General features: G+C 46.1%; 8 protein-coding genes across 8 annotated transcripts; 4 read left to right on the top strand and 4 right to left on the bottom strand.

The window, feature by feature from the left end:
• Positions 1-1,909: 1,909 nt before the first annotated feature.
• Positions 1,910-2,793, top strand: N7500_000604 (uncharacterized protein; the record flags this gene model as incomplete). The annotated part of the gene is made up of 2 exons (XM_056671750.1): positions 1,910-2,039; positions 2,111-2,793. 2 exons carry the CDS (start codon positions 1,910-1,912, stop codon positions 2,791-2,793), a joined length of 813 nt encoding a protein of 270 aa, XP_056537323.1.
• A 457-nt stretch (positions 2,794-3,250) lies between these two features.
• On the bottom strand, positions 3,251-3,430 carry N7500_000605 (uncharacterized protein; the record flags this gene model as incomplete). Its single annotated transcript, XM_056671751.1, has 1 exon — positions 3,251-3,430. One exon carries the CDS (start codon positions 3,428-3,430, stop codon positions 3,251-3,253), a length of 180 nt encoding a protein of 59 aa, XP_056537324.1.
• An 882-nt stretch (positions 3,431-4,312) lies between these two features.
• On the top strand, positions 4,313-5,281 carry N7500_000606 (uncharacterized protein; the record flags this gene model as incomplete). The annotated part of the gene is made up of 1 exon (XM_056671752.1): positions 4,313-5,281. The coding sequence occupies one exon, from the start codon at positions 4,313-4,315 to the stop codon at positions 5,279-5,281; it is 969 nt and encodes a 322-aa protein (XP_056537325.1).
• Positions 5,282-5,533: 252 nt separating this feature from the next.
• On the bottom strand, positions 5,534-5,824 carry N7500_000607 (uncharacterized protein; the record flags this gene model as incomplete). The annotated part of the gene is made up of 1 exon (XM_056671753.1): positions 5,534-5,824. One exon carries the CDS (start codon positions 5,822-5,824, stop codon positions 5,534-5,536), a length of 291 nt encoding a protein of 96 aa, XP_056537326.1.
• A 2,212-nt stretch (positions 5,825-8,036) lies between these two features.
• Positions 8,037-8,354, bottom strand: N7500_000608 (uncharacterized protein; the record flags this gene model as incomplete). The annotated part of the gene is made up of 1 exon (XM_056671754.1): positions 8,037-8,354. One exon carries the CDS (start codon positions 8,352-8,354, stop codon positions 8,037-8,039), a length of 318 nt encoding a protein of 105 aa, XP_056537327.1.
• A 603-nt stretch (positions 8,355-8,957) lies between these two features.
• On the top strand, positions 8,958-9,209 carry N7500_000609 (uncharacterized protein; the record flags this gene model as incomplete). Its single annotated transcript, XM_056671755.1, has 1 exon — positions 8,958-9,209. The coding sequence occupies one exon, from the start codon at positions 8,958-8,960 to the stop codon at positions 9,207-9,209; it is 252 nt and encodes an 83-aa protein (XP_056537328.1).
• A 3,734-nt stretch (positions 9,210-12,943) lies between these two features.
• On the top strand, positions 12,944-13,995 carry N7500_000610 (uncharacterized protein; the record flags this gene model as incomplete). Its single annotated transcript, XM_056671756.1, has 6 exons — positions 12,944-12,985; positions 13,165-13,254; positions 13,324-13,380; positions 13,431-13,524; positions 13,588-13,731; positions 13,787-13,995. The coding sequence occupies 6 exons, from the start codon at positions 12,944-12,946 to the stop codon at positions 13,993-13,995; spliced, it is 636 nt and encodes a 211-aa protein (XP_056537329.1).
• A 106-nt stretch (positions 13,996-14,101) lies between these two features.
• On the bottom strand, positions 14,102-20,477 carry N7500_000611 (ankyrin; the record flags this gene model as incomplete). Its single annotated transcript, XM_056671757.1, has 7 exons — positions 14,102-14,445; positions 14,510-14,615; positions 14,684-15,202; positions 15,259-16,110; positions 16,164-16,232; positions 16,591-20,396; positions 20,459-20,477. 7 exons carry the CDS (start codon positions 20,475-20,477, stop codon positions 14,102-14,104), a joined length of 5,715 nt encoding a protein of 1,904 aa, XP_056537330.1.
• Positions 20,478-20,920: the final 443 nt, after the last annotated feature.

A 20,920-nucleotide genomic window follows, 5' to 3' on the forward strand; every position in this document is an offset into this window, starting at 1 on the left:
TATAGACACCAAGCTATACTTCAAGATAAATGAGATGAATACAACACCAAAGTACCAAGAATTATTAGCGACTGGCGGCTATAGTCATCAATCCCTATGATATAAATCCTACTTCAATGACAAAACGACAGGCCTAGTGCATTAATAATACATTTTACAAGAATGTCCGATATGCTTGAGAAAGTTACAAGTTATCAATGAAGAAGGAACCTTAGAAGTATAGGCCCTATATACGCCCTAGCAATATGCTGGAGGTAGATTTGATAGGGTATGGTGGGCGGAGTTACCTGTAGGCGGCAAGGCGGACTACAGCTAAATAAAACACAATATAAGAGCAGGAAGCCTGGATGGAGATTATAAAGTCGAACAAACTCATGCGTATGAATTCACCCATGGCTGATCATCAAAGTTTACACAGAGATAAGTTGATTCTGCCATATATACCCCTTTTCTGGATTTTTCTGTGGGCTACAGATTCGGAAATGGGGAGAGTAACCTAGAAGAAAAATCTCAACTATATACATGAAAAGAATAATCCATAGAAATCGCAGGGCCGTATAAGCGGCTGTTTACACATTATGGTATAATTTATTTGTTGCTAGTTGAAAAAAAAGAAATAAAAAGAAAGCAAGCAGCGACCGCGGATCGAACGCGGGACAACAAGATTTGCAATCTTGCATTCTACCACTGAATTACCGCTGCGGGCTATGAAAAGTTTAGAAATATTGTGTTATAGTATCTAACCTTTTCACAAAAAATCCGAGATAGCCTGACATGTTAAGTCCCATCTGTCCTACGGTATAGCGTATATTACCACAACAAGGGAGATAGATACGAACAAGAAACCGTCCATAGGTAATTAAGCGTAGATTCTCCTTATTTAGCCCTGCTCATCCAAAACGAGTTGTCAATCTAGAAACAAGCATGGGCTATTTGATTGTTATAGGGTACTTATTCACAAAACTGTCTGCTTAACTTAAACATTACTATCAGGAACAGTCTTGATGCTTTGACTCCAAAATCAAGTTTATCGATTCTGCCGGTATACAGATGGATCTACAGGGCTGCTAGGGGTGTTGAATGTGTATGATACTAGAAGGTACAAGTGAATCCACCATGCTACACACGCATGTATACATGATCCTCATTGTCCTATACACTGATAACACAACGTCCGTTGATGGTGATAGTTTGAGAAAATTCCCATTACGTAGTCATGAGTCTAAGAACTTGCGGCTGAGAAACTGGCGACACTAGTTTCGAGTCGTACTGTACGCATTTATATGAAGATGGGACTCCGAAAGTGCCCAGGTGTATTTCATGGATTACCAAATGAGATGACCCGTTTCGCCCCAATATGCACAATTATTGGATAATAAGAGGACTGACTAGCGATCAAGTGTGAACTCCAATGTCCTTCCATTTATCTCAAATATCACGGAAACACAAACTAATCGACATTGGGCGCCACTAGATGCCGAGTCCGTCCCCAAAACTGTTTCTTTTCATGCGCCCCCTTCATCGAAGCCAATAGAGTATTGAACATATCGCTTCTAATCTGGTTAAAGAGCAGGGAAGTATTGTCATTTACGAGCCGAGGTTCTCACAAACGGGCTTTTACATCAGGTGTGTATTCCTCCTCGCGAGTATCTTTACTATGCGGAGTAATTCTAGTGTCGATCAACACGTTGCAGCCCCCTAAATGAGAATTAGTGGCTGTTGCAGGGGTTAGATGTGACATAGCCCCCAAGGTGCATAGGACCCCCAATCTTCGGTATCATTGTCCAATAACGAACGACGTTCACGAAGAATGAATACGATGCACAGTACCAATAGCGTCACAGAGACTGAGTGGTTCCGCGCAACTCTCCCGAATCTCTCTTAACCGCGATTCCACCTAATAATTTCTATGATTAGGCTTAACTTCTACTGCAATGTGCGAATCGTGATCATGATTTTTCCGAAGCTCGATCAAGCGATCGGCCTTGTTCGACGTATCGAGGTGAAAAATCTCCCAAATGTATGCTACAATGACTGCAGTAGGTTATACCTATCTAGCAGTGCGCTGGACACACGATTTGCCGACTAATCATCTACCTCGAATTCACAGGCGATGCCTTCCGGGAGATGCAGCTTTCGGGCAAAGAACCTGAAATCTGCGACTCGGATTCGGCCTTCATGACCAATGCCGGCAACTGCCAGATGTGCATTGGGAAAAACTCGAACGAAACTTATGAGGACACCATATTGCCCTTTTTTGGGGAAACACTTGATTACTGCAAGGGAATCACCTCAAATGAGAATAAAACGGCCAATATTGAGTCACTGCTTAGCCAAGAATCATCCCTACAAAGCCAGCTTGCTAGTCTCGGGTATTCCGTCTCCAGCACGGGGACCACCAATTCCTCGCCGGCGACAACGACCGACTCGGGAAATCAAGTAACGGTGTACCGGACGGCCGAGGCGCAGCCAGCCGCAGCCAGCTCGGGAAACGATTCAAACATTAGCACTATTGTCCCAGCCGTGGTGGTGCCCGTTGCTGTGATCGGAATGGTGGTGGTACTAGGCTTCTTTTTCGTCCGCCGCCGCCGAAATCGACAGAAGAGGTCGGCACATACCCATTCTTCCCCGCCACCTATAGAGAAAGCACAATTGCATGCAGATGAATTCAGGCCGGAGTTGGAGGGGACAAACACCCAGGGTATGCGGACGCTCGGTTTGCCCCCACTCGAACTGCCTGTGCAAAATGACGTTAGGCGTGAAGATGTGGCAAGAGAGCTGGAAGGCAAGTAGCGTGCAGATCTCAGTCGATATGTAATATTCCGCAAGCCCATGGCCCTGCAATAATATTGTTAGAGCAGGGGCTGTATAAAGCCATTCAAGGCCATGAATGGAGCTGATGCTAAGCTGTAAGGGTCAATGCTATACCATATCTTCATCCAATATTCGTTATTCAGATATGTAAGTCAAGTCAACAACAGAAAGACCACAATCATGCATGGGCTTGCTAGGATTGTCCAGATACGCCTTTCCCTAATAGTTAGTATAGCCTTGGAATGTTTTCACTGCTAATTCTCATGCATTTGAAACCTCCCAGCTGTGAATGATCAAACTATAGTTACCAGCATTGAGACCAAGAAGATTCATGAAAAGTTGGAAATGAGGGTAGAGCAAATACTTTAAACCTTCAATACTAATGCAGACAGCTGGTGGCCCACTCTCTGGAGTCTGGCCCGCGCAACCCTGTCTTTCAGCCGCGTCTACGCGTCGCTCCCCCAGCGAGCGAACAAATTACCTCCATCTCGCCAATCGCTTTTGATGCCACAGTGCTATCACCCTTGCATCCAGTACTAGAATGACTGATACTGAAACACCCAAACTGGACACGGCGGTCGTTGGTGACTTTGTGAAGAATGAGGACGAGGAACATGATGGCGAAGAGCTTGCTGAGCCATGGCATAGGTACAAAACAAACGGCGATTTGTATACAACGGGCGACCAACATGTCCTCTATCCTATTCAACTCGGGGAAATACTCAACGAGAGATACTTGGTTGAACATAAACTTGGACCCTTAACTTGTAAGACAAGAACAATGTGGCCCTCAAAGTCATGATGAGCCCTGAAGTATCGTTAGATATAGTTAGTCCACTTTGTTCATAGATTTCTTAATAGAGAATAAAGGGATCGTTTTAAATCAATCGGAGAATAGTAGCGCGGTTATTTTCTGATAGAATTAAGGGGTGACCGGAACGAATTCGACTCTTACCTTCGGTGCGAAGAGCTTCTTAGTCAAGGGTATACTAAACTATGGATTTCGATAAACCGAAGTGCTGACTAATCTTCGCGATTGAAGCGCTTAGCTAGGCCTAGCCGTAAACATGACCCCGGAGATATGGAGATAGCTCATTTCCCTTCACCCTATTTGAATTAATAGGGCGTAGAGGTGTTCCTGGAACCATGGGTGATTTTAAAAAACAGCGGGTTCAGAGAAAACGCGGTTCCAAAGTGAGCACAAACACTGTGGGTCTAGCCGTACGGAGACTTTTGCGGACTGTATCTGCGCCGACACTCCGGACACGATCCCTGAATTTGAATGGTTCGACTTTCGGAGTATCCACTAGACAAAAAAACGGTTTGATGTTTGCTTAGATCGCTTCCCTCCTCTCTTCCTCTCCTTTTCCTAACTTCTCTTCCCGCTCTGTCGCTGTCCATAGCTTCCCGAATCCATCTATTCTTCTGCTTCGTCCATCACTAGATGGAGAGATTTCATCGCATTTCCTTCAACCGCGCACCTCCCTATCTGACGAGAATGGCAAGCACGCTCTCTCTGGGCGCGCTGACGTTAGGTAGTGCCGGCATAGTCACCGCATACATCTGTAAACAATATCTCGATCGTTCTTGCCCAAGGATCCCCATCAGCAAAGTATCGCGATTGAGTGCATGTCGACAACTTGTGGACAGGGCATGCAACAGCTCCTCGGACGCAGACGTGCCAAAACCATGGGGGGCGGATAAGTCGGGCCTGTTATCCTCGTGGTCGGAAGCCAGCTCTGGGGACGGGAAAAGTCGTTGGCTGCCATCCTACGTTGCAGTTCAGGTGGATGTGCCGGTGGTGCTACTGGCATCCTACACAACTGAGACCAGTAAAGGCGGATTGGCCACAAACAACGACGAGTCACGCACCGCAGATGGCATGGCGCGAAACTTGGTCGCCGCCTTCCTCGACGCACGGTCGCGCGGCCCTGATGGATGGCTCATAGACAGAAACGTGCCGTCAAGGTCTTACATACCCGGAAGTCAATTGTTTGGAGACTCGACTGGTCTCTCTGCCTTTATGTTTGACAGCTGGAGCTCGAGATCGACAAGCTCAATCCAGCCTTCTGTTTTGCCTGTGGACGCACCCGTCCCGAGCTCCTTTCTTCCCTCCAACGAAGCACTTCTTGCATCCCAAGACTCATCTCAGCCCGAGTCAGCTGGTACAGTCATCTATTGGAAGTTCCCCCACGGCCTGGTCAATACATTTAACAATGCGGCATCTTACGGCTGGCCATGGCGAGTGATGGACGGTGGTTGGCAGGAGTTTGTCGTTGAGAAGACCTCGGAGGAGACGGCGAGAGTTACGTATCTCTCGGTGGAGTGCTCTGACGTGCATCCTGGTGGCCAAACAGCAAGAGATTTCAAAAGAATGCCGTGGCTCGTCTACGAAGTTCACGTCTTATACGCTCAGAGTCTTCTTCTTAGGGCCGTTCGACAGCTGAGGAAGACAGGCTCAGTGTGAAAAAATTAGATAGACACTTTTCAATATCGGATAGAAGGAACTCACAGCTCTCAAAATTACAATGTGCAAAATCTCAAGTTCAAACGCTAGGACACTCTCCAGGAATACCCTCTGATGGAACGATATATCATACAAGACCATGAAGCTAGACAAAAACTGGGTTTGGGTTGATTCCCCAGCATCTACGTTGTTTAAACGGAATATTTACCTAATATTAGAATAAGAGAAGCCTTTATCATGCAGTATCTTTCTCTACCACGTGATCGTATTTGGCTCCGGTAATTTAGAGTGTACCTTCATGGGAAAGATCGGCACCCGCATATAAGGCATGAATATGAGACGGATCAAGGCCTCCATAATCTCCAAATAGGCGATCATCTCATCGCTTGTACGCGCTAGTGGAAATGAAAACATGGAATAGTGCGGGCCGAGAGCGCGGTCCGCACTTCGGCCCGCACTTGCCGAGCTTGCGCCCCGAAGTTCGGAGACGACCTCGGGACCCGCCGCATGCGCGTCATTTGACTTTCCTTGCGAATACGCCATGACATAAAACGGCTTTATCTGTGGCCATGAGGAGAGTCTTACTAGTCAGGATAGCCCCCCCCTGCTTCCCAGCCTCCCAGCTCCGTATTGGAGCCCTAAACTCACGCCCGACGGATTTTCAAACAGCTTGCTACCAATATTTCTATATATGACTTGGGAATGCCAGATTGCTGCTGATTGGATTACATATACCAGGTTCACTAATAAATATTCCTGCACCAGCGGTCAAAGCCTGACCCTATACCTCCAGCAACTCAGTTCCACTCTGAAGGCCCGTTCTAACCTTATATTATTGAATCCGTGAAAATTGCAATCACAACTGGAGACTCGATTTGAATACTTTACGGTAATCTAATAACACCATATCGAGAATCAGCTGGGTTGTGGCAATTTTGGTTCCGTATTTGATACACAAGCTCAATATTTCTCCCCGTACAGTAGTTACGGCACTCTTCTGATGATTCTGCATAGCCACCGATTTGAGACAGACCAGCCACAATACTTATAAGTCTCGTAATACTTGTGATACGTGAGGTAAACATGGTTTCTGTAACATAACGTCATCGTATAGTGCTCCGCCTATTACGCCCCAGAGTCATAATACTTTCTCAATCTTGGTCTGTTCGGCCTCCTTGTCCACACTGGATACACAGTGCCAGCCTCTTATCTTCACTAATCCATGAGAAAGTGGGCTTGCTCTGCAGAGTCCCAGACACTGCATGTGACGGTGCCAAGTGGACACCCCTTTGTGTAGCGCCAAGTCAGTGTAAGACCTATGACTCCCAATTCAGAATTCAATCGCCCCTTCCCAATTCACATCCACTACCATAAATGATAACTAGTACTATTCACCACTTCATGCTATACCACCCAAAATTTGATTGTTAGCATGGTTGGCTATAGCGGGCCAGGGTCCATGCTTAGCGTCCAAAATAGTACCTAAGCACGCTATGTCGCTCAGACTGCCGTGTTCATGATCCAGGGTTTATCATACCACACGCCTTCTAAGTTTTTCAAAAAAGAAAAAGCTACTATTGTCTTATTCAATTATATTATTATTCTATAATAAAGCGTTGGGAATTCGATGGCAACCCTGAATTTCTATATATAAATATTATCTTCTAGGATGGTGATAACTAGTAACTACTTTTCGGCCTAGGTACCCAAGCTAGTTATACACCTAGAGGATCTCCCCCCCGTTATCGACTAATCCAGCCTCTAGAAGATTCCGCTAGAGCATATTTAGCCGCTACTAGAAGATAATTTCACAGAATACCTCGATTTTAAGAAGCCGGATATCTACATCAAGCGGCCCCGGCTCACTGGCTACGACAACTCAGGATTACTTAGCTTATACCTGCTCTAAGAAGCTCAAATCTGTCAGATTTTGATGAGAAATCCACATGAAAACGTCGCCGGTTATCTTTATTCAAAAAATGAATAGGTACTCCCTGGACAGCCTCAATATATCAATTAGGTATCTTAGCCATTTAATGGAGAGGGCGCTGCGTTGAGTCGGAGTTCGTTTGGAGGTGCGAATAAGACTGTTTTTTTTCTGCTTAGAAAGCCCAGAGACCCATATTCCTGGCAGAATGAAGTTTCTCTTTTTTGAAGAGAGACTTCGTAAGGTCACCCGACTTTATCTAGTGATACAAATGCCTTGAGCATCCCATAGGAACGAAGCAACTGGCTTTCTCATTTATCGCGAAATAATATGACGAGCATCAATCTACTTGGATAAATAAAAAGGCATCATTGAAGAAGGAAATATTTCAACTAACTCAAGTTATGCTACACAATAAGCTGCTGCACGAAGCTTACGAATTGAATATATCTTGACGATAAAAAAGTATATAAGATAGAAAGTCTAAAGACACTTGTTGATTGAGACCACCCCTTCTATTCCTCCTCTTAAAAGGAGAGAGATTGTGAATGACTAAATATGGATAGTCGGATGTGCTTTGATTGAAATGGCCAATTGACATGGTTGGTGGAGATGGGCAAGCACCTTAAAGATCAAATTCTGACCACAATAGTAAATGGGTTTGAGAGACTCCTTTGTTAGATACACGATGAAATCTCTTCCTGACAAGTAGGCTTCTCTGGAGATCGTCCTGCGGAGCTATTGTAGGTGTAAACCGCCTCTTGGATTCCTCTTAGGGTTCGAAGCATTGTGGGTGGTCGCATGTGGATGGTTGGTTGAAGTGGTGGTTCACAAATCTGTCAATTGTGCCGATTTTGCTGGAGCCGCGAAGCCCGCCACGGTCAGATTGGTTGTAGTTGATCGAAGTGGTGATCGGAGTGGGTAATTGGAGTGGTAATCGAAGACATCGCCGAAGTGGTGATTGAGGTGGATATTGAGCCAGTCTGCCAATTGTCCTGAAGCTATAAAGCCCGCCATGGTCAGACTGGCAATCGAAAATATGGTCGAAGTGGTGATCGGAGTGGTAATCGAAGAGGTGGCTGACCAGTCTGCCAATTGTCCTGAAGCTGTGAAGCCCGCCATGGTCAGACTGGTAATCGAAGACATGGTCGAAGTTGTGAGTGGAGTGGGTAATCGAAGTGGTGAGCGGAGTGGTAATCGAAGAGGTGGCTGACCAGTCTGCCAATTGTCCTGAAGCTGTGAAGCCCGCCATGGTCAGACTAGTCAAAGTGGGTGATCGGAGTGGTGGTCGAAGTGGTAATCGAAGACATGGTCGAAGTGGTGAGCGGAGTGGTAATTGAAGGTGGTTGACCAGCCTGCCAATTGTCCTGAAGCTGTGAAGCCCGCCATGGTCAGACTAGTCAAAGTGGGTAATCGAAGTGGTGATCGGAGTGGTAATCGGAGTGGTGATTGGATAGGTGGTTGACCAGCCTGCCGATTGTCCTGAAGCCGAAGCCCGCCACGGTCAGACTAGTCAAAGTGGGTAATCGAAGTGGTGATTGGATAGGTGGTTGACCAGCCTGCCCGATTGTGCTGAAGCCGAAGCCCGCCACGGTCAGACTAGTCAAAGTGGGTAATCGAAGTGGTAATCGAAGTGGTAATCGAAGTGGTGATTGGATAGGTGGTTGACCAGCCTGCCGATTGTCCTGAAGCCGAAGCCCGCCACGGTCAGACTGGAAGTGGATGATTGATGTGAATTGGATTGACTCGATGATTGACTGGATGGATGACTGGATGATTGACTGGATGATTGACTGGATGGATGGATGGATGACTGGATGGATGATTGACTGGATGATTGACTGGATGGATGGATGGATGACTGGATGGATGATTGACTGGATGATTGACTGGATGGATGGATGGATGACTGGATGGATGATTGACTGGATGATTGACTGGATGGATGGATGGATGACTGGATGGATGATTGACTGGATGATTGACTGGATGGATGGATGATTGACTGGATGGATGACTGGATGGATGACTGGATGACTGGATGACTGGATGGATGGATGGATGGATGGATGGATGGATGGATGGATGGATGGATGGATGGATGGTCTTGAATGAGGTTGATGTTTCAAGTGGATTGGGTGGTTGAAATGGATCGAAGTGTTGATTGAAATTAATCAAGTCTTTTTTCTTTTTTTTCTTTTCTTTTCTTTTCTTTTCTTTCTTTCTTTTTCTTTTTTTTTTTTTTTTTTTTTTTTTTTTTTCTTTTTTTTCTTTTTCTTTCTTTTTCTTTTTTCTTTTCTCTTCTTTCTTTGTTTTTCCTGTTATTGCTAGTCAGCCCAATGTCCTGTTGATCAAGTCATAGAATATGATGAGATAAGATGAGAGTAGACATACAATATAATAAAAGGAAACAATAATCAGAAGATATAATGTTGTAGAGTGGAAGATCCAAGACACAAGTAGCATGTGGTTGAGTTGCCTAAACAATAAATGTAAGTATATGGAAGCAGTTAAAAACGAAGACAGAGGCAGGGGGAACATACAGGTCATGTGATGGATGATGAGCATGACAGGTGCCAGACACATGGAAGGAAATCCTTGTTTTATGGTTGAATTATCTGAAGGATGATGGTAAGTATAGGAAGGAACAAGAAAAGGAAATGACAAAATTCAAAAAGGTTCATGGACAGAACATACAACTCTGGAAGTCAGACAAGAAACAATGAGCATGACAGATCCTATTTAGGAAGCCACGTTGGAAGGAGATATAATGTGGTTGAGTTGTCTGAAAGATAAATGTAAGGAAAGAACAAGCAAGTCGGAACTGGATGGCATAACTGACCAGACATGTGATGAATGTGGACGTGACAAAAGCCAACACGTCACGGGCACGGTGATAGCAAACATTATCTCATCAGATGTGGATTTAAAAAGATAGAAGTGATGAGGCTTAAGCTGATGATGGAAGGCATCAGTTGATGATGGAAGACTTGATGAAAAGTATAGGTTGGATGAAGTATTTGATGAAATGTTTGATGGAATGTTTTTTTAGTGTAATGAGAATGTGGGGAGATGAAAAGGGAAGAAAAAAAAAAGAGAGAAGGAGGGGGGAGAGGGGGTATTTATACCCCAGGGGTCCAGAAGCAGTTACCTGGGTAGGTGACGGGGGGTGTCCTTCAGGTGACACCCCATTTTGCAACTTCCCCTCTTCAACTATCTGCCCTGTAAGTCTAGATCGCTTCTCATAAAACCTAAGGCAGTAGCATAGGCCTGAATGGTCTCTATAATCGCAAATAGAAGGCGAGACCGTGTATGCACTCCATAGTGTTACGCCACTAGATAATATCATTGCCTGTCTCACACGTCAACCTAGATGAATTTATTGTATTCCAGCTCTGATTCTACCTAGCTAAATCTCACGAAAACGCAATACTGTTGATCGAAGATATAGGTCATTGAGGTGCGGTAAGATCTATAGATCATTAAGGTTACACGCTAAACTGTATTTGGATCCACCGATGCGTGCACGGTCCTAGTGTCATGCAGTGTATAGCCTTGGCATTTGATGCACATCTCATGCGGAGTACAAGATTCCTAACTACTATGATCATCTTACGCTGAGCTACTCGTTATCTACCTATGGCTCCTTTTCATTAGCCTTCTTGGAGTGTGATCTGCTAGTCCGACATGCAGCCACCAGTCTCGACCGTCCAACCATCGGATACAGAGCCGAATCGCCTCTCCTCGAAACAATTCGTTGTTAAGTTAGACTTTGTGGAAGTCATGAGGATACTACATGGTCCGGGTAATGAATAAAGCCTCCAACGACACCATGCATCTCACCGAGATGGGCTGTGGATGGGGTGTACCCAGTCTCGGATACAGGAACAACAGGGGCCGAGGACATGGGATCAACACTGTTTGAGCTCTCTCCATAGCCTTTACTGCAATAATATCCTAGAGGACTAGATGGTGCTATCACCTTGAAGTCCGATACTAAGGAGCAATGAAGGGTAGTATACAAGGGAAACTATCTACGATGTTTGATCTTTGATAGGTGCTAAGTAAGCTTAAAGTATCAGGTCCAGGAGTAACATAAGTCAATCAGAAATTTCTATCTGCATTTTGGTAACATTGAGTCCCTCTAACTATCGCTCGAAGCATAACAGTAGACCGAATAAAGAGAGTATGGACACCAATAGTGGATGCTTATGGATTTCCCAGGACCTAGAAAACCCGCAGAGTCAAAAACCTGACAAGCATTTATCGAGGTAAATGGTTGCACCATGGAAAGTGTTCATCGAAGATCGTGAAACAGCGAGGAAAACGCGCAACAAGGTGAGAGACCTGGGATACTCCCGCATACTCACTGATGGAAGTAGAGATACCGGGCATATCGGCGCTGCAGTCATGATAGACATATTGAGTGTCAAAAGAAAGTGCCAGATGGGTGACATCGACATGTGTACCGTGAATAAACCAAGCCTAGAGATGCGGAAATGGACCTAGAGCTGACCTAGGAAGGCTGGCACCGGACACCGGAGAGGACGAATGGACGAGACGGCGTCGAGGAAAACGGGAAGGAAGTCGAGAAAATTGGAGGATTTATCAGGCAAGCAGACACTATAGTACTTGGAAGGTTAGAGAAAAGCCACATCTTCAGTCACGACACAGACGCCAGTGGGCGGGCCCGGATTGGAAAGGGGGGATCTCATCATGTTACATTCGCATCTGTTATATCAAGAGGGTAGACTTCACGAAACTCCTTGGAGAGCGGGGAGATCGTGGCTTTGATGCTCCGAGGTCCACGAGGGCGAGGATCCCAGCAGATGGACGAAGGCAAAGGGGCATATAGAGGGATGCGGGCCAGAATTCAGGGCGTGGAGGGACCCTAGACACGGCGTTGCCGATATAGCCATACCTAGACTAGGTCTATCCGATGAAGGCAAGTCCAGCCACAACTCCATAGCGCTAAGTGGCATGATAAAATGACAACAGAGATTATCGGTTGAGTTCTCAGGAGGAAGGAATAATAAACTTTTATCTAAAGCCTTTGGGGGCTACTTAGAGACCATAGAACATGAATATGCAGCTGATCAGTAGAGATATAGAGTCTATAAAAGAAGGAGGAAGAGAGGAAGAACCTCAGATATGGAAGAAGCATTTGTGCTAAAAAGTCCCACAGGTATAGCGTATCAAGCGAAACCACTTCCCCATGTTTTAGGCTTCCCACAAGGTATCATAGGCTGTGGTAAATGCTGAGGTTTGTCGCGTGTGTTGAGAAAGGTGCGTGTGGAAATGCAGTCTTCGGTCGAACCAAAAAGCGTGGTATGATCGTACAGGATAACCGACCAAAACTAAGTGTCGTAAAGTGTTGGCAGCCTACCAAAGGCTGTTTGACTATAGTTCGAAGTCGTCGGTACAGGCGAGAGTTAGAACGAGCTCGGAGAGCCAGGGCTCTTTGAAATCGGAGGAAGGTATTGCTGTGAGGGTGAAAAAGAAGGGATGGGATTCTGGAGGTTGAGCAACCTAGGTGCACAAGAGAGTGTGGAATGCCCAAGAACATGGGTTAGCCTGGCGAGAAGACACGGTATGCTCCGTTGATGAGTAATGGGGAAGAGGCTCGCAAAATCGATGGATAGCTGGGCAGGAGACTGGTCTGTTCTCGCAGAATTGCCGTGGCGACAGCGAGGTATGTGTGCGGGATTCAGTGTGACGATTCGGAAGGGACACCAATGCACAAAGTTGGGCTCACAGCCTCCTCGGGAGCTAGTCAGGTAACATAGAACATAGAAATGTGCTCTGGTTACTTGATAGCTATCCAAGCTATAGAAAGAGAGACCAAGAGATTGGGCTATAGGAGAAAAACTGGCAGACAGCTTTAGTCAACCGCAGATTTGCAGTTTGTGATCCGTCAATAACGCTCTTTGTTCTCAACCGCTGACAATCTCGCCAGATCGACGTCGCGGGCGCCGTGACCAAGATGTTCCCATCTGTGGTGGCTACGCTTGGATATTCTCACAACAAGACCTATGGGTTAACTGCAGTCAGTTACTCTCACGTTACTCTCACGAAATACCCAACAATATGCCTTCCTGAAGCTAATTATATGCAGCCGCCGTATGTCCTCTGTGTAGTTGGGATGATCTTGAATGGATTTCACTCCGACAAGGTACAATCCTTCGTGGCGCTATCAGATATAAGTGACTGATAATTTTTCAGAAACAAGAGCGCTACTGGCACACTGTATGTCCGATGGCTATATGCGTTGTGGCTAACGTCATAGCTGTCGCTACATTGAACACGTCCGCACGCTGTAAGTAAAATTTAGGTCTTGAATGGGTAATAGAAATACAAGGGCCCAACGACGCGGATCTAGACGTTGCGATGATGCTGATGCCGGGATATTTCTACGGGCCAGCCGTTGTCGTTTTTTCTTGGGTTACCGGAACACTGTCGCAGCCCTCCATCAAGCGTGCCTCCGCAATTGCTTTGATCAAGGCAATCTGCAACACTCCAAATGGTATTTCTGGATTTTTTTTGGCCAACTGGCTCTCTGGCTGACGTGCAACTCATAGTGCGGGCCTCATCTCTCTATTATTCCAAGCCACGGTATCTGACCGCATTCTTGGTCAATCTTGCCGCATCTGTTTTGGCTATAGTTCTCGCAACTGCGACATATATCTACCTACAGCGCCATAATAATAAGGCTGGTCACGGCTTCTACACAGGGCGAAAAGGCCCAACTCTAGCCCAGATTGCTGCTGGCTTCCGCTATGTGATCTAAAACCTGATATCTGATTTGGCACGGACCGCATACTAGGATTTATAGGAATCTTTCTCATCCAATAGGCATTTATTTTGCTCTTCAGATGCTGTATCTTGAACAAATTCTACACTTGTTTGTCATTATCTGGGCCCATTTGGGACTTCTGTCCCTCCTCTCGCAAGCCCACATCTTGTTTCTGCAACTGACTTGACGCTGATTCGGAGGGTTCATGAAAGTTTCCTTCGGCTGACCTCTCAAGTTGCTTCTCTTCTCGTCTCCAAAGAGCCGACAGAAGGCGTTCCAGACGATTCGGTTTAACTTCAATGTCGTGCTCTTGTTGCTCGCTGTTGGCGTTTCTGCTTGGAAATTCTTTGAGTTGCCTCCATATCTCTCCCAGGACATGTTTAAACAGATGGGAATTGAAAGCCAGCCATACAAAGAATGTTGACACGCCAAGGGAGACACCAACTGGTACAAGTTAGATACGACTGACTAAGTATGAGGCGATCTTGAAATTTATGGCAAAACTCACAAATAATAGGAAAGATCCAACGCCCCTCGAAGGCAACGTTATCTCCTTGATGAGGGAAATCGCTCACATTCAATGCAAACAGACTTGTCAGGAAGGAAGCTGGTAGCTACATGCAAGGAATTGTCAGATGAATAGGATACTTGGATTTCAATGGCAATGACGAGGGATACTCACAAAGACGATGGTGACTACCGTGAAAACCATAACAGTGTCACTTTGCTGACGAGTCGCTCGGGCTTCCAGAATAGTCGCCTGTTTCTGCTTGAGGTCCAGAAGGGTGTTGATGCCTTCTTCTACGCTTTTAGCCTCCTGAATCATATTTTCTAGGTCATCCTTTGTCTCCTTGATCGTATGCCGTCGACCTATCTGGACATCCACGATCTTTTTCCAAAGGCCGTTAACATGCTCTTGGCCATTGACCAGCTCTTTGAGGATTCGAAGTTCGTCCGAGATATCTTTTATCTCTCTCAAAAGTCTGGTTTCGTTTTGGATGTTCTGGTATCGGTTCTCCAACGCGTGAGTCTGCAAAGAGGTCCACCATTCTCGAAGTCTTGTTACCATTGGCTTTGGGCTCCGGTCTTGGGCTGTTGGCGAAGTTGTGTCGTTTAATCCTGCGCCTGAGTCGGAATTCTGGCCAGCCTTTTCGCCCAAGGAGTTCTCAAACTCGACAAACAAACTCGCTTCTTCGTTACGCTTCCTAATCGTCAGCTTGGGATGAACTATCGCTAGAGTCAAAATATATCACCTACCACGCTTTGTAGAGACTCCCGAAAAATATCCATGGGGGATCGTTTCTGTTTGCCAGTTTCATCCAGCCTGACTTTAACATCGTAGAAAGAAGTGGTTGCTGTGTCGACAATCATCTCAACGATTTGGGAGAGCAAGAGCTCTGGGACACTCTTTTGGGCTTGGATACGGAGCAGAGCCTGGTCGAAAAAGCTCTCTCGTACTTCGGAATCGTTCATTGTAGCAGTGGTGATGATGGTCTCTGAGAGGAACGTCAACAATATTGCGCAGACAGTCATTTGCTTAGCTGAAATAAACGCATACTCACTTTCATCAACAACCCAGAGCCATAGCTGGTTTACCACGAGTATTTGGTTGGATATATTCCACGAAGCATTTCTCACAGCGGGATCGTTCGAGGACATGTCGCCAGACTCCTCGGCCTTTGGAGCCTTGGGGCCTTTCTTGTCTTCTCCTTCCCCACGGCCCCCATCTTGATCCTCAGCTCCATCGTTTGCCTGTGTAGTTTGTGCTTTTTTATTTCTCCCAAACCCTCTGAACTTTCTCATTGAAGTCCCGGGAGTTGTGCTTCTGCTCGTACTTGAGCCTTCAGGGGTGTGTTCTGATATGGCTTGCCTTTGGAGATACCGTGTCATGACCTGATCTGTGTTTCTCTTGTGTAACTCATCGGCCTGAAGGCTCGCATAATAATATTGATCGAGGCTGACGGCACCGTGACTGATGGGTGTTTGGTAGAACTTTGATTGCCCATCGACAGCAACGTCCAGACCTGCTCCATAATCATGGAAATTCTCTTTCCTGGGTTGAAGCTCAGTCGTGAGAAAGTCTCTTGTAGACCAGGAAAGAAATGGAACCTTTCAACAACTTCTCTCAGCATATTAATATTTTGGAGGGAGCGACAACATACATATAGAGCGATTCTCCCCAGCTCTTTTGCTGCATCATCTGTCCGCTTCTCGGGTTTGGCAATATCACTCTGAATAGGTTGAGGCTTTGAGTATGGCTCTTTCTGGTTCAGTTTTAGTGGGATGAGGCTAAAAATCTTCAAGAAATCATAAACGTACCACGCAATTTGGTCTCATGCAGTGACTGCCTCCTCCCACAGGTAGCTGTGACCAGCTTTGCTTCACGAATGCAATCAAGGTCTGGTGGGAATTCGGTTGCTCTTTGTAGTAGAAGAGGCGATTCATCAACTCCTGCATTTTATGAGTACAGAGCCCTATTTTCAACATCGGACATTGAGGTTCTTACTGCTGCGGCGTCCAGCTGAGCCCACATCGTGTCCTGTCTTAGCCAATGTGAAACCTCCTAGGTCTTGACCTAGAGCCACTTACATCATTTACTGGGATATGGATCCACCGATAACTTCCCTGAGGTCTCGAATTCGGGTGTTCTTGCGAATCGCCTGTACGGAGCGGGTCCAGGGTCTTCTCTTTGTTGGGTCCAGACTTCTTCTCTTCTGGTGTAATAGTCGCAGTCTGCGAAGCAACAGCTCCATCAGCAAGACCCGAATGCTGCTTAGTGTCAGGGTTGCGCTTTTCCTTGGGCTTTTGTCTCCCGTCACTTTTTTCCGTGGTATAGATACGGTCCCTCAATGATTTCAGACTTTCGATGCTTTTTTTATCCATTATCTCATTTGGCCCGTCGTAGATGATTTTTCGAAGAGGGGCCCGCTTGGGTTGAACTCCAATGCCATGATTTTCTGTGATAAAAACATCTACAATGGTTCCCTCCTGATTGCTGAGATTTCCAAGTCGATCTCGCTTGCGAAATTCCGCAAGAGTTCTGGGTAATGACGAGGTTGGAAGTGGCTGTACTATTGGTGGGGGTGTGATGAGAAGCTCACCAATGGTGTCATTGATCTTTTCCTTGTGGTTGAACCACTTACCATGTGGTCTGTTGTACTCACTCAAACCTGTGTCAGAATTGTGATCATATATACCACTGGAAAGTAGACACCACAAGGCCTGTGGAAATTGATAATAAACCACCAATTGCAGGATGGTCCATTCTCCGGTCATGGAAGACTTCTTGGCTTCGAGGCTTCCCTCCCAGTAAGGCTCTCCATGTATGTCCTGCAAGAGCGCGAGGAGATATTCTAAGGGTTTGAGCTCTCCCGTGCCCCGTATATGGCTTCTAGCTGCCTGCTCCATCAGTCGATCTGTTGTTTCACTGAACAATCTTAGTTCTTCTATAATTGCAGGACGCATGTTTTCGCTGCACAGTTTGCGCCACAGCAATTCCCGTGAGCTCGACTCTTTTCCAGGACGCTCTTCTGCAGCTGTGATGGAAAGCAATGTTTCTTTCTCTGCTGTCACCTGAATGATGGCCTGCAGTGCCACTTCTGGATCAAGTCGGTTGAGAAATTTTCCTAACAAGGAGTAATGATTCCTCTTGGCAGCCAAGTAAGCCGGCGTGATGCCTTTCTTGGTCTTATACAGCATGCACTTAGGCCACTCAAATTTCTTTTGCAATACTTCGGTATTATTACCAAGCGCAGCTACATGGGCCCATGTTGACCCATCCTGCCTCTTCAGGATGGGCAGCTTGCCTTTCGTCAGAAGTGCGCTCAAAAGATCCTGGTGACTGTTCAAAATGGCCCAGTATGCAATTGCGTCGACATGCTCTTGAATCTGTGCAGATGTGTTTTCTGTGACCCAGGATACCAGCCAATCCGCGACTTTTTCTCTTTCTTGCTCGGAAGCAATGTGCACTTCTTCTTCTGACGGGTGCTTTGGAAAGTAAAATTGCGTTTTCAACAACTTGAAGGCAACATCCCAATTCTCAAAGATAATGGCATCATTCAAAGGCGTGTCACCGAAATTATCCTCAGCCGCAATCCATGTCTCTTCCGAATTATCCGAGAGCCATTTAAGGACTAGGTCGACCTTGTTCAAGTCTCCGGAGCGAGCCGCAAGATGCAAAGGGGTTTCATTGTCATCGCTCGTTGTGGTTGGTTTTGCCCCTTCATTCAACAGCCTTTGGACGATGTATAAACTAGACTGGCGGCATGCAGACTGCAGCGCAGTCCTGCCATCATTGTCTCGTACATCGATATTTGCTTTGTTCTCCAACAAAAGGCTGATTACATTTTCGTCTCCTTTCCGAAATGCGATGACGAGAGCAGTCTCATTTTCTGTGTTCTTTTCATTGATGAGTCCGGGCTTTCTCTTCAGAAGACATTCCACGGTCTTGAGAAGTCCACTCTCAGTGGCGGAATGAAATAAGGTTGAACCCTGCCCATCTTTGATGCTGAGATCAGCATTTTTGGTCAAAAGAAAGCGAACAACATCTTCCTGTTTGTTTTTGATCGCGATAAAAAGTAAATCATCCCCTGATTCGTTCTTCCTTTTTGACAACTGCTTGGATTTCGATAAGATATCCTTCATGAGGTCCAGAGATCCCTTACTGGCGGCAATCATGAGGACAGCAAACTTTTCATTTTCACCGTAGCTTTCACTGCGGCTTGCTGCAACCTTGACAAGACTGTCAACAACCCTGCTCTGTCCCTCGTTGGCTGCAACCACGAGTGCTGTTTGACCCAAGTTGTTTCGCTTGTCACAAAGGCTTGGCATAAAGTCGAGAAGCCATTGAACAAGTTCAAGGTCTCCGTTCTTGGCAGCGTAGTGTAAGATAGTCCATTGCTTGTCATCCTGTGTCTCAACATTTGCGCCACATTCCAGCAAGGTGGCAAGAGCATCATGATTTCCATTTTCTGCTGCAATGAGAAGCGGTGTTTTTTTAAAGTTGTCCATCTCATCTATCAGAGGCATTTTCCTATCCAAGATTGAATTGATTATTCCACAGTTGCCGCTTCTCGCGGCAAAGTGAAGAGCAGTCTCCCCATCATCGCTGCGAATTTCGAGATTTCCACCGGCTTCGAGTAGAGTATCGAACATCCCAGGATTTTCTTTCTCTGCTGCAACAAAAAGTGCCTTAACCTTTAAATCATCTTGAACCCCCGAGAGACCCTTTTGCTTCCTTATCAGAGCCTCGAACAATGACAGATCTCCATTCTCGAGAGCAATGTTGAGGGCCGTTCTTCCGTCAACATGTCTAGCATTAATGTCTGCACCAGCATCAATTAGAAGAACCGCAATGTCATAGTACTTGTTCACAGTAGCAGTAAGCAAAGGGGTTTCGTTGGACTCGTTTTTGATTTCAAGGGATGCATCTTTCCTATTTTCGATGAGGATGCGAGCAAGCCCAGCATTCCCATTCTTGGACGCAATGTGAAGTGCGGTGTCTTCGTTGGTGTCTTGGTGTTTAATGTTTGCTCCGCCCTGGATCAAGGCTTGGGCAGCTTTAGCTTGGCCCTTTTTGGCTGCAATCAGCAAAGGCGTTTGGCCAAAATCATCAGGGCTTTCAAGTACAACAGAACTGATTTCAAGAATGTAATTGATCATTTTCACATTGCCCCGCCAAGACGCGATGTGAAGGACTGTAAGCCCGGTTTGATCCTGATCATCCACATTTCCAACCTTTGCTCCTATGAGATATTTAACGATCTCGAGCTGGTCGCTCCAAGCCGCACACAAAACCCCAGTTCTTCCATTTCCATCCCTTTCCCCAAAGACCTCTATTCCACAGGCGATGAGCCTCTTTACGATGGAAAGATAGCCAGCAAAGCAAGCTATAGTAAAAGCCGAGTCGCCATCTTCATCTTTTTGTGTTGCGACGGCCGAGTTCCCAAGAAGAAATTCAATGATAGACAACTTTCCGAATAAAGCGGCCCTCATGAGCGCATTTTGCTTTTGCTTGTTTGTCGTTGTCAGAACGAATTCCCTTTTCCTAGAGAAGAACAGCTGCAATATCTCCAGGTATCCCCCATCAATGGCAAGGAAGAAAGCGGGCGAGCCTCCAGAGGTTGTGGTGGCTTCCTCGTCCGCGCCGCGTTCCAGAAGCATACAAACCATGGCATAGTGTCCCAAGCCAGCGGATAGCATCAGAGGAGTCAACCCCTTTGCTTCTGCACTTCCATCATCAAATTGGTAGGAGAATCTCGCCTCAAGGGCGTCGGGATACTCTTTTAGTGTGCTTTCTAGAGCCTTCTCATCGCCAGCGACTATCTGATCTTTGATTATTTGACCCCAGTCGATGGAGTCATTTTCTGTGCTTTCTTTCGAGCCAGTGGATGAGACTAAATCGGGTTTATCTGGCAAATCAACCTAAATTCTGCATTATAGGAAGGAAAAAACATACCTTCCTGCGCATCTGACATTTTGACAATATATCGATGCCTCTTCGGCTCTTAGTTCTGGCTTCTTGATGTGTGAAACCCCGAATGGATGAGAGAAAATGGATAGATTAGAGAGGTTGACAGGGGAATCAAGTACGGAGTAGAGGAAGCCGGCTCCATCCCAACTTTCAAAACCCATGTGTGCCCATTCATGGAACTTGCATATTACGCGCTGGTGGGAGCTAGCCAGCCACCGGCTAGTGATATGCTTTCGTGACAGAAGTACAAGCATCTTGGCCCCGACCCACTATTTAGGTATACATCGGGTCATGACTCAGTGTTGTCTTCTTAGCATGAATTATATTGGGCAGAACAGATTGTGGCAGAGAATTATTGGCCTTGGAAATATCTTGCTAGCGGAGATATCTAGGTATTAGCAAACGATCCATGGATATGGTATCAGAATGCAGACTTCAAGCTTATAG

This window comes from Penicillium coprophilum, assembly GCF_028826855.1.
Source record: "Penicillium coprophilum strain IBT 35676 chromosome Unknown utg000001l_segment0_segment0, whole genome shotgun sequence".
In the NCBI taxonomy this organism is placed as follows: Eukaryota; Fungi; Ascomycota; class Eurotiomycetes; order Eurotiales; family Aspergillaceae; genus Penicillium; species Penicillium coprophilum.